At 51.4% G+C, this 13105-nt stretch overlaps 1 protein-coding gene across 1 annotated transcript; it reads left to right on the plus strand.

Annotated features, from left to right (window-relative positions):
* Nucleotides 1-107: 107 nt before the first annotated feature.
* Nucleotides 108-1215, plus strand: CCNO (cyclin O; the record flags this gene model as incomplete). Its single annotated transcript, XM_083884270.1, has 3 exons — nt 108-338; nt 425-610; nt 730-1215. The coding sequence occupies 3 exons, from the start codon at nt 108-110 to the stop codon at nt 1213-1215; spliced, it is 903 nt and encodes a 300-aa protein (XP_083740396.1).
* Nucleotides 1216-13105: the final 11890 nt, after the last annotated feature.

The following is a 13105-nucleotide window of genomic DNA, read 5'->3' on the forward strand; positions in this document are numbered from 1 at the left end:
GGTGGGGTGCCCGGGGGGCGGGCGGTGACAGCTTTGGCGGCCCCCGCGGCGCTCAAATAGCCGGCGCCGGGACGGGGGGGAGCTGAGCTGCCTCGGCCGCCCGGCCCATGGTGACGGCGGCGGGCGGGCGGCGCGGCGGCACTCCGGAGCCTCGGAGCTCCCCCGGGGGATGCCCAAGGCGCCCGGCACGGCGGCGGCGCCCGGGGACGGCGGCGGCGGCGGGGGAGAGCGCGCAGGAGCTGCAGGCTTTCCGCGACTACGGGGAGAGCTGGTACCGCTCCCGCAAGGGGCTGGAGAGCCGCTTCCAGCCGCGGGAGCCGCTCGCCCGGCAGCCGCAGGTAGAGGCGGCGGGGCCGGCGGCGGGGGGCGGGCGGGAGGCTCCGGGGTCGGCCCCGCCTGATCCCGAACCCTGCCCGTGCCGTAGGTGACGGCAGAGGCGCGCTGTAAGCTGCTCAGCTGGCTCATCCCCGTGCGCCGGCACTTCGGGCTCTCTTTGGAGGCGCTCTGCCTGGCCGTCAACATCCTCGACCGCTTTCTCGCCACCACCCCTGTGGCCGCCGACTGCTTCCAGCTCCTGGGGGTGACAGCGCTGCTCATCGCCTGCAAACAGGTAGGGCGGCCCTGGGGCCCCGCCGCCGGGGTCTCCGCACTCCCCAGGGCAGCCTGGAGCGGGGTCCGCGCCAGCCCCCTCCCCTGCGGCAGCATCCTCACTCCCGTCCCCACTCGCAGGTGGAGGTGCACCCGCCCAGCGTCAAAGAGCTCCTCGCCCTCTGCTGCGACGCCTTCACCCGCCAGCAGCTCCGCAACCTGGAGTGCATCGTCCTGCATCGCCTGGACTTCGAGCTGGCGGCGCCCACCGTCAGCTTCTTCCTGGAGCACTTCAGCCAGGTGCGGCTGGAGGCGCGGGGGGCCGACCCCGGGGAGGCGGCCGATGCCCGGAGCCTGGCGGCGGGGGTCGCGGAGCTCAGCCTGGCCGACTACGCCTTCACCAAATACGCGCCCTCCCTGCTGGCCGCCGGCAGCCTGGGGCTGGCCGACCGCCTCCTGCGCCACCGCAGCCCCCTGGACCTGCGGGTCAGCGGCTACCCCGAGCAGCTCCTGCGGGACTGCATGGACCAGCTGCAGCTCCTGGTGTCTCTGAACGGGCGGTCCCTGTCTCTCCTCCTGCCCTCGGAGCTGGCCAAGAGGTGTTCCTGGCTGGGGGATGACCGCTGACAACAGGAGATGGTGGCGGCGGCTCTGGCTCGGCCTTTGTGCTCCCCGTCAGTGCAGTCCCGTCCACTAAGCCTTAGTGTCATTGGCGCTTAAAGGTGGTGTTTTGCAAATGATTTTATGTATCATGTCTTTGCACTATCCCTTTGCTGTATTTTTTTAAATCCAGCATGTAAATAATTTACTGAGCCTGACGTACTGGGTTATTTAATTGGGAGGTGGTCCATAAAGATAACGGTGTAAGGACCAACTGAATGTTGAGTAAACTCTTTTCTACTTGTTCCCTCTCTTTGTTTACTTGGTGGTTGTATGCGGATGCAGCTGGGAGAGGAAACACATTGGCACATAACGAGTTCACCCTGCCAGTTAACTCAATCCCCCACAAAATAAAGATGCCCAGTAGTGTCATTCCTTGTGATGCTTATATAACTTGGGTCAAAGTCACAAGATGCTTATACATCTTATGTTGTAAGATACCAATATGACCTGAATCACAACTTTCTGTACAATGTACTCGCTAGTATATGGTTAACCAGTCGCTTAATGCTTAAATAAATGGAAACACGCCAGGTGAATAGTTTCAAAAATAGGTAAGTATAGCTATACTGGGAAGCAGCAGGAGGTACTAATCAGTAATTCACAAATGTAAAGCAAATTAAACACAAAATGAAGAATTTAGACCAGTTAGATCCAGAAAGACCAAGGAGCACCATAACTTTACATGTTCCAAAGACAGAGTTGAAAAGTTTGAATGCATGGAAGACCCTGAGCCTTCATTGAAGAAAACCCCCCAAGACCACCTAAACCAGGGAAGCACAGTACAGAAAAGCAATTTATAACCACGAGATAACATCATGTAAATCAGTTCTGGTACATATATGATTATGTGATAATGACTTAGTAATATTAAGCAATATTGCTATTGCTGTATAAATTACTGTATAAATAATCCACAGCACTTGACAAGAGTGGATGAGTTAGATGGAGAAATCCCCCTCACCTCCAGTGCTGAAATAAAAAAATACCACCCTCTATAGACACCAGTCTACGGGGTTTTATTTCCAGCCATCGGGCATCACCCCTTTCAAACTGCACCCAGTTAAAAAAACTAGATGACCCGACATAAGTATAGGAAAACAGAGTGTGGAATAAAAATAACAGCTGGGTTTGTTTGTTTAGTTTTCTAGCAGGTCTATGATCCAGATGTAAGCTCCTGAGCAGGATGACACATTCAAGGGAGAAAACAGTCATAGTGTTGAAAAGTATTTAATTTTCTTCATTTGTATCAGTACACAAAAGTGGTGTTAACAGACCTCACGGACACCTGGAGCTGCCATGGGAGCGCTCACCTTTCGGAGCAGGGGGACCCTGACGCCGGGCGGCGCTCCCAGCCCTGCCCGCCGCCAGGTGTGGAGGCAGAGCGAGCAAACCCTGTCCACGCTGCTGTCACGGTAAATGCCTACAGGACCGCCACGGGCCGGTAAGGGGCAGCTCATCCTCCGCCAGCCCCGCCGGTGATTTCAGCTGGACCTGCTGTGGCCGCGGGTGGCCCCTCTCTCTGTGCGAGGGGACCCTGTGCCGGTGGGGGAATCGGTACATTCAAAGCGCCATGGGCGGGTTTTTTTCTCCTACACAACACAACCCTGTCCCCCGTCCTCCGTCCCTCGTCCCCCGTGGCTTCCAACGCAGACGGCCCCTACCCCTGCAAAGGCATTTGACAAACATCACTACAGAGCCCAGCCCATCCCCGGCTGCCGGGCAGGGCCCGCGGGGCTGAGCGCGGCGCGGAGGCGCTGGGGGGAGGCCCGGGCGGCCGCGGGGCTCGGGTTTCCCTCCGGGACAGCCCCTCGTCCCGCCGCGGCTCCGCGGGCGCGGGGAAGGCTCGGCGGGCGCGGGAGGCGGCGGCGCGCCCGGGGCGGCGGCGGGAGGTTTGGGCGCCCCGGCGGAGGGAAGGCGGGCGGGCAGCCCCCGCCGTGCCCGCGGCCCCCGCGCCCCTGCCCCTGCCCCTGCCCGCGGGGCGGGACTCGGGGCGGAGGGGACCCGGCGGCACCGCAGCCGGGGCCGGGGCCGTGGAGCCGGGATGGAGCAGGGCGGCCGCCGCCGAGCCTTCGGCAGCATCTGCCCCAACACGGTCCAGAGCGCGCCCGCCCGCGCAGCCAAGAAAGCGGCCCGGCCCGGCGGGGGCACGGCGTGGGCGCCCCCGGCCGCCCCGAGCCCCCCGCCCCGCCGCGCTCCCCCGCCCCGGCCGCGCCGCAGCGGCCCCTCGCCGGCCCCCGCCCTCGGTGAGTCAGCCTGCGGCGGGCAGCCCGAACCCCCGGCGGGTACCCTTCCCCGCTTCTCTTTCTGCGCCCCTCTGGTGTCCCCCACCGTGCTGCCCGGCCCTGCATCCCCCGGCCGTGGCACCCCCACCGTACCCTCTCCACTGTGCTCCCCCGGCCATGACCCCCTCCGTGACCCTCAGTGTATCCCCCCTGGTGCCTTTGCACTGTTTCCCAGTCCTGCATCCCCCGGCCGTGCACATCGAAGAAGTCCCCCAGCCGTGCTCCTCATTTTGCTGTGCTCCCCTGGCTGAGTCCACCCCTGCCTGTCCTACTCTCACCTCTGTCTCTGACTGTCCCCAGTGCTCAGCACCATCAACTGGCAGGATTTGGCAGCCTCTGCCCCCATCCTTCCCAGCACCCCAGCTGGCCCTGTGATCCTGCAGCAGGTAAACCCACTGTTCAGAACAGCCCAGGCTGTACCTGGCACTGGAGGGGTAACTCTCTCAAGCCGATGGGTGCTGGCAACTCCCCTAACCTCAAGTTTCCTACTTGGGCACAGCAAAGGACAGCATCTTGTCCCGTGTGTCAGATGGGTTAGTGGCAAGTGCCAAGGGGTTGGTGGCTGGGGGTGCTGGAGCTGTGTGTGATAAGGTGCTGAGCACAGGCAGCAGATGCTGTTGAAACAGTATGGGCAGTGGTGTGGGCAGGTCTGAGCCCTGGACTCTGCTCACTGGATCATTTCCTTCACCCCTGCCAGGGTCCCTGCTTCCATGATGGGCTGGAGTTTGATTTCCAGGAATTCAGAGATACTGTTGGTGATTTTGTATCTGGCAAGTAGATATTTTCCTTACCTGAGCCAAATGTACCTGCATGTGCACATCTGCAGGTGTGCTGTGTTAGGTCTCATATTTTTTTTGCTTTGATTTGGGATTTTGGATGCCTACCCACTGCATGTTTGTTCCACCATGGGACAGTGTGTGAGGTAGTGCATTCCTGCACATTCCTGCACACTTCCCTAAAGACCTGAGCTGTCACTGAGCTTTCTCCTGCAGGAGACAAATTAAATCCAAACATTTAGGGTGCACAGCTGTCACAGTAAAGTAAAATAATTTCAGGACATATCAGAGGGATGTTTAGAACCATAATGGTGTGCTGGGACTGAACATTAATACCTCCACTTAACCCTTTGGTCTATTCCTTCCAGATATATCCACCTTAATGCCACCACCACTGGATTGTACTGACTATGATTTCTCCCTTGGTGAGGAGGTGGCTCTTGGCCCCTGCACCCCAGAGCTGCAGAGCAGTGTGTTGGTGCAGGTGCCCCCACAGCCCCTGTCTTCCCCTGAGCCCTGCTGGAGGGACCTGGCAGACCAGCACCAGAAGGCACTGGGAGATGCCCTGGAAGCAAACAGCCAGGTAGGGACCCCGAAGCCCTCTCCAGACCTCTCTGGGTTTGTTCGGTGCATCCTGCTGGGGCAACTGCAGGGCCCCCGTGTGCAGCATCCCCGGGCCCTGGACAGTGGGGCTGTCCCAAACACCCCCTTCCCGTCCTCCGCAGCTGCAGGAGACCCTCACACAGCGGCAGGAAGAGCTGGTGACACTGCGGGAGAGCAACGAGCAGCTGAAGGAGCTGGCGAGCCAGGCCAGGCAGCTGGCCGCTGTCCTCGACGTGAGTGCTGCTCCCCGTCCGGCCTGGCTGGTCCCTGGGGGGCGGTGTGATGGGTGCAGGGGGGAATGGGGGCAGGGTGAAGCAGCACGGGGTGGGACAGAGCCTGGGGGGATGTGGAAGGGGACTGTGTGGTGTGGGGCTGTGGGAGCTCTGTGGTGCAGGACAGTGGTGTGGGGTGGATTGGTGCGGTGTGGGTCAAGCAGTGCGGGGTGGAGCAGGAGTCAGCGTGGTTCGGCTGGGGGCAGGGCAGTGAGGTGGGGGAGGGGGTGCGGTGTGGGATGGAGCAGCGGGGCACACACCGCGCGGTGCGGAACGGGACGGGCTGCGCGGGGCAGACCTCTGAACTCGCTCTTCTCCTCGCCGGCAGACGCTGATGCTCCCGCCAAGCGCCGACGAGACAGCCCTTCCTCCTCCTCCTCCTCCTCCTCCTCCTCTCCATCCTTCCCCTCCTTCTCCCGCCGCCGCCCCGGAGGATGGCGAGGGCGTGGATGCCATGCTGCGGGCCGTGTCCGAGAAGTGCCGCGCCGCCCTGCGGAGCCTGGGGGGCAGCCCGGGGCACAGCCCGGGACACAGCCCGGGACACAGCCCGGGACACAGCCCGGGGGGCAGCCCCACAGCCAAGCGCCCGCGGCCCGGCCCGCTCCTGCACGGCGCCTTCCGCGGGCTGCGCACCCGCCGCGCCGCCCCGCGCCCGCCCGGCGGGGAGATGGAGGGCGGGGGCAGCCTGCGGGCGGCGCTGGGGGAGCCGGGCTCCATCCGCACCCTGGCCTTCCCGCAGGGAAACGCCTTCACCCTCCGCACCGCGGCCGGCGGGCACCGCTTCCGATGGGTGCCCCGGTGAGCGCCCCGGGGAGCGCCCCGGGGAGAGCTCCAGGGAGAGCCCCGGGGAGAGCCCCAGGGAGAGCCCCAGGGAGAGCCCCGGTGAGCGCCCAGGGGAGAGCCCAGGAGAGAGCCCAGGAGAGAGCCTCGAGGAGAGCCCCGGTGAAAGCCCTGGCACCGCATCCCGAGCAGGGCGGAGCGCGGCTCTGCAGCCCCAGGACGGCAGCGCACCCGCCCCACTGCTCGCTCCACGTGTTCTCCTGGAAAAGGGATATTCGCCCTTTCCCCCCACGCTGCCGGAGAAGCGGGACGGGAGCGGCAGAGGCCACCGAGCCCCAGTGACAGCCCTGCGCCGCGGGCTCGCCCACCGCAGCTTCGTACCGCGGCTCCCGGGCCGGCAGCTCGCCATCAGGACCTTCCTAATGACTGTCGTGAAAGTAGAAATCAAACTAAGATCTACCCGGTTTTATCCAGGAGTTTTTAGCCAGCTGAGCAGACAGGCGTAGCTGGCAGGACAGGGGCTGGAGTCGGGCAGTGTGAAGGCAGAGTGATCGTCCCCGGCGGTTTAAACACGACGCAGCTGCTCCATCGTGGAATTCTGCACCCACAATGTTTACAAAGTGCACTTGTATCGTTCATGTGCGCAACTGTATGTGTATATTTGTACTCGTTATGATGATTAAATAATGCTTAAAACTGCCGTTTTATTTGTACGGATTTAATGTAGACTTCATTTTGCATCAGGTGTTTATTTCCATTAGAGGAGAGAGCAGAAAGCATCTCTGATAGAATAGAGATAGAAAATTTTAGAATAAAACATGCTGCTTTTAACATAGAGTGGTATTAACTTACATGAAGAGAAATGTAAAGAGCAATGTTAAACTATTCTGAATGGATACATTTCATTTCACCCACTAGTTTGAAAGCTGAGCCACTAAAAATACTCATGAAGCTACCTGATATTTTTATATTTCTGTGGCATGCAAGCAACACACTGCTCCACCCAGGGTAGAGATTTTCTCCCTGTGAAGTTACTGGTTTTTTAGCATTCAGCTTTTCCACTATCATTGCGTGGGTCCGAGCCCATTAACAGCAGTTCAACTGTGACGTGCTTGTGTGATGGTTAATCTGACAGCACATCATCACCTCAGAGGATTTCCCGGGGGAGTTGAAACCCTGCACGTAGTGCTGTGCTTTTGGCAAACAGAGATGTATTCAGGAGGAGAATGGTTGTTGTTGCCAGCAAAACGTGTAGTTGTTTGGCTGCCAGGACACTGCAAAAGTGGTCATTGAGGATCTGAGGTCCTTCGTGTCTTCAGCACTGATATTTTTCTATCAGGAATGGTGCTGAAGCCCTTTCTGGGATGCTATGGACTCAACCCTGGGATAACCTCAGAGACATTTACATTTCTGCAGAAGACTTTTGCCACTTTGGCCAAAATCCTGTATGAAAGCTCTGGATTGACAGCAGACAGCAGAGTCAAAACCTTCCTGTTTACATTGAATTGAGCAGGGAATAAACTGATAACAAAAGATAATTTATATATATATATATATACACTTATATACTGCACATATATACAGTTCCTCTCTGTGTGTTTCATAAAATTAAGCACAAAATGTCCAGTGTGTACAATTATGTGATGCTCATAAGAATGAATATTATTTCCTAAGAAATGAAGCGACACAGTAAAAGTGTAGGATGCAGCAATGAAATAACCACCCTGATGATCTTGCTGCTACTTCAAGTCTTTTTAGGGTTTTTAACCACTTTTTCAATGAACCTGCTATTTAATATCCACTGACTACTTAATTGCATTTTAAATCTGTTTAATTGAAGACTGATTAATTGGAAAAGCTGAAAATTGGCTAATGAGAACAAGATGTTTCTCAGTGAGACTCACAGGAGCATCATCAGACACACAGACACACACTGATAAAAAGTATTTGGTATGCAACCTGGTTGTGATGTTAGGCTTTAAACATATTTCTAGCAGTACACTGTGTACATCTCCTTTAATATATAAAGGTGTATTTGGAATTGATACTTATCCACGCACTTCTATACAGGAGCTGCATAAAAAATGGGCAAAGTTCTTGTAGAGATTCAAACAACCCAATTACTGTTTTCAACAACAGTAAATTAAAAGGATTCCTGTCAGGCAGGATCACAGGGAACAAAGCCTGGTCCCTTGATACTCATATTTCATGGTTGTTTCATCAGAAGCTGATCCTGGAGAAGCTGGAAGTCTACCTCTAGGAAGTTTCACATCCAATTTTTGCTTTATTTTGTGCTTTTAAATTTTATGATTATTGTCTGGGAGAGGATCTGTGCAGACACCCTGGACATGCAGGTATGGTGAACTGAAGAACATGTTGGTTTGTGGTTTTGCTCACTGTGATTTTCTCTCTCTGATGGTGCATTTTCCACACAATGGGTGAAGGGAGTTAGCCAAGACCACAGCAAAAATAAAGTAAAGTAGGTGCAATAACATTTCATGAGCTTTTTACCTACTCATGTTAAGTAAGCTTTCTTCACCTTTCCCTTCCCTGCTGATGTTGCATCTCTTCCCTGGTGACCTGAGGCATCATGGGTACATTGAGACAGAAATAATTCACCCTTGTGTTGCCAGTTCAGATCCACCTGAGACACTTCAGCCTTGGCAGCTGGATCCACCTCTCCATTGCTTTGATATTCTTCAGTAGCCCAACTCTTGGGTATTGTGCACCTACATGATGTACTTTACAGCCAACTTCTGCACCTGGGCAGAGGTGCCACACTTCGGCAGCCCAGATGGGTTTCCCTCTGCACTGCCAATTGGTCTTTTTCCCTCTGCACTGCCAATTGGTCTTGTTTCATTGGTTCAACTACTCCTCCAGAGCATTTGCCACCATTGGGAAATCAGTGTAGAGGTAGAACACTGGCCATTTCTCTTATTCAGTAATACCTAGAGCCAGCTGGACAGCTATCAGCTTTGTGAATTGACTGGATCATCTTGTCCCTCAATAGTGTAGGACTCCATACAGCACCTTTCCACTTTCAGTTTGTCCCTACAATACATCAGGAACCATCAGTGAAGTGACCACATCACTTTTCATTTTTCTGGCAGCTGATTGTAGTGTAGGACCTCCTCAGCATGTGCAACTTTTTCCTCCTCTGGTGATGATAATCCCAAATCTTCACCTTCGGGCCAGTGTGTGATGAGTTCCAAGATCCCTGGGTGGTTGAAGTTTCCTGTTTGAGCTCACTGTGTGGTCAGAGCAATCCATTCATTCCATGTAGCACCTGTGGCATGAGGCATGGAAGGCACTTTCCCTTTGAACATCCAGTCCAACACTGGCAGTCAGGATGCCAGGAGAAGCTGTGCTTCAGTGCCAATCACTTCTGAGGCAGCTCAAACCCCATCATAAGGATCTCTTTTTCAGCTGGGGTGTAGAAGGCCTCAGTTCCTTTGTGTCCCTGACTCCAAAACTCCAGGGCTCATCCTTGGGTCTCCTGGATACCTTTCACCAGGACTCTAGAAAGGAACATTTTGCCTGGCTGCAGTGTAGAGCATATTTTTCACATCTTGTCCTGTGCTGACTGCCCCAGGGACTACTCCATGAACCATCTCCTGTTTCATTTGTTCAAAAATTTGTTGTTGTTCAGGACCCCACCTGAAATCGATCTTCTTTAATGTCACATGATGGAGAGGGTTTATGATCTGCCTGTGATCTGAAACATGCAGTTCGCAAATCCCACAGCACCTAGGAAAGCCTGTGTTTCCTTCTTGCTGGTTGGTGGGGACATATCTGCTGTTTTATTGAACATGCCCATTGAAATCTGACTATGTCCATCCTGCCATTTTACTCCTAAAACTGAATTTCCCAGGCAGGTTCCTTGACCTACTTGTGTTTATGACAAAACCAGCCTTCAGCTGATGCTGAATGCCTGAGAAGTTTACTTTTCAGTTTTCTTACTGGCTGCAAAGAAATTTCTCTTAAAAGCAGAGTAAACATGCCTACTGTTATACTCTAATGGGCTTTCTCTGTCCATCACTAAAGCTTTGTATCTTTGTAATTCCCTAACTCAGGTGGATCTCAGGTAGAAATAGGTGAAGGAGGTTTCCTAACATATTTCAGTTTGACTTCCAACAAGTTGTGGCCTTGGGACACTTTGCACCATTTTTCAAGATGAGAGGTAAGGAGTGCTTTAAAATCACTACTGAACCCGTGACACACCACTGCTCAGCTTTCTAATAGCCCCAAATAAGGCCTTTTTTCTCTTAGGAAATTCCTTCTTATAATTTTCTTTGTATTTGGTTGGTGCCCTGGGGACGATTGCATAGGTGATAAGAGGTAGGCACTTAACACTTCTATACACTATTCTTCAGAATCTAATTAGAGCGATCAAATATGCATTCACATGATTGGAGCAATGGGCATCACATACTTCAGGATATTCTGGGGCGTGCAGTGCAGAGCAAGCGCATACCTACGAAACAAAGAGGAAAAGAAAAGATGAGGGCAAAATCGATAGCTGAATCGAGAGCTGAATCTCTCACACTGGCCTCTTTGTGTGAAAGGCGTTATTGATAAAACAGATACAGAGATATTTATTAAAAATATTATACCATTTTATTCTTGTTTGGTCTGATTGTCTCTAGTATTGTTCCATTTTTATGTGTGTTTCATAGTGTGCTCCTCTCTTTTTAATCCAATTCTCTTTTTAATCAAATTTGTATCTCCAGGTGAGATTCAGAGTCTTCTCTGTCTCAGTGGGCCTTTAAGTGGGTTCAAGAATCCAGCAGTTCCAAGCTCTTTGCAGGACTGGAGACTTACAGTGTCTCTGAGAGGAGCTGGAATGGACTTGTATCTCTTGTGAGAGAAAGGAATTTTACAAATTGTGGGTTGACAGATATAACTTGACCTATACCTATACCCTGACTATCAAGGAAGGGTTTTAGAGGCTTAAAAAAGTAGAAGAGTTGAAATAGATGAACATCTCCTACAGAGTAAGGTACGAATTTGGTATCTTTAACATTAGGTTTGTAAGTGCTGAGGGTATGACTTAACCTGTGTAATCTAAAAACTTGCTGAAGTCCTTACCTCAATAGAGAGGTGAGGGATATTATGTTCATAATTTTGTAGATTGTAAAGATCTGTTTTGATCTGATGATTGTACATGGATCAGTTTTGAAAGAGTGAAACAGAAAAACAAACCCAAAAACTGTTCTAACTGAAAACTTAGATTAAGCATTGAACTATATTGAAAATACAGTTGGACACAATTCTCTAAATTTTAATCTTTGGAAGTGAAACCAGGGACTTATTTCCATTGCAAACCATATGAAGATGCAATTGAATTTCAGGAACTCACAGGTGCTGAAGCTGAACCTGTCAGCAATCACTTGAGTGAAACAGGCTTGCATGAAGAGAGGACAGTGCTTTTTAAGATGTATAGTTAATTACTCTTTTCCAGGAAAGAAGGTTAGAAACCTTGACCTGTGTCCAAGACAACATGAGAGGAATCACCTACAGCAGGTGCCTGAAGCCTTGGATATAGTTGCAATTCATAATTATTCAGAGTTGTAATAATTTTTTGCAATACTTAATTGTAGAATAACATATAAACAGTCTGGTACTAGTAACGTAGAAATAAGTATTGTGATATCAATACAAGCTGCTAGAGAAGCTTTGGAAAGAACCATGTCCAAGTGCTATTTTGGCAGTTTATTAATCCAGACTCCTGGGATTCCAGGATGAAATATTATTTAAGCACACTGTTGGCAGCTGGCAATGAACCCAGAGGTTCTTTTGTTCAGTTGGAGTTTATCCAAGGCTGAACGAAATGTAGTTTTACATTGTATGCACTCTCTAATGCCAGCACAGGATCCCAGCATGCTGGAAGCCTTGACTTGGACTGTAGCACTGGTGTGCTGAAATGGATTTGTAGTGTGCACAAAAAAAGGGAGAACATATTGAAGAGTGAAACTCAGCAGAAAGGCCTGGGATGGATGACTTAGCAGGACAACTTTTGATCTGTCCATGGAAAAGCAAAACCAGGAAATTACTGTAGTGTGCTGACAAAGAAATAGACTATTGTTTTATGAAAGCTGAAGGTCACATTAAAACTGAAAATCCTGGGAGTCAACTGTGTGTTACATGAAAATTAATATAATTTATCAAAATGCACTTATCCCATGTTTTCTTGGCTTTTTTTTTTTTTTTTTTTTTTTTTTTTTGCTTCCACCTCTCTCTTTTTAAACCAATAAAACTGGAAAGTAACAGGTGACACAAATTCCTCCCTGAGCTAAATAGAGCCTTGATCTACTCCTGTATGCTTGCCAACCAGGCTTGTTGTTATTGTTAAATTTAGTGTTGGAAATAAAAGAGGTTTAGATACAGGTGAAAGTGTGCAACAGATAGGGCAAAAGTCAGAAAAAATTATATATAGACAGTATTCAATCTTTTAAATGCCAATCTATGCACATAATAAATTCTTTCTGTGACAGAATGCACTACACAAGTAACAGTTATGTGGGGTTTTTTTGTGGGTGTTTTTTTTTTTTTTTTTTTTTTTTTTTCCACTTGTTTGCATAGGAGATGTAATTTTCCTAACTGTTTGAGTGTTGGGGTTCATCTGAATAGTGGACAGTTATTTCTAGAGTTCACTCCCCTCATGTTCACAACCATTTTTACTGTGCTGGTAAAGATAAATGTAATGGGAGATTTCTAATGAGGAGACTACTAGACTGAGATGTTAATTGTTGGTTTTAATGTAAGCCCCAGCAAAGAAGCAGGAACTATTTCCTCCTCTTGTCCTCTTAATTACGTCTCCTTTGCACAGCTAAAATGAAGCTTTGAGTTCATTGTACAGCTAAAAGGGAGCTTTGAGTTCATTGCCAGGATATTCCAGTTACCTGGTCAACAATATTTCATTCTGGAGTCTAAACAACAGCTGCTCACTGCAGTGTGAAATGATGTGATGGGAACAGCCACATGAATTGAGTCCCTATTTCTTTCCTGAGTCCTTCCTTCCCCTTGCTTGCTTTGCTTTCTGTTGCAGGTAGAAATACTTGAGGGTCAAAACCTTCTTTAATAAATGAGAACCACCATTTATTACAACTTTCAGCCACTTAGAAAAATCCAGTGCTCTGTC

The sequence above is a fragment of the Zosterops lateralis genome, assembly GCF_965231275.1.
Source record: "Zosterops lateralis genome assembly, chromosome: Z".
NCBI classification, from domain to species: domain Eukaryota; kingdom Metazoa; phylum Chordata; class Aves; order Passeriformes; family Zosteropidae; genus Zosterops; species Zosterops lateralis.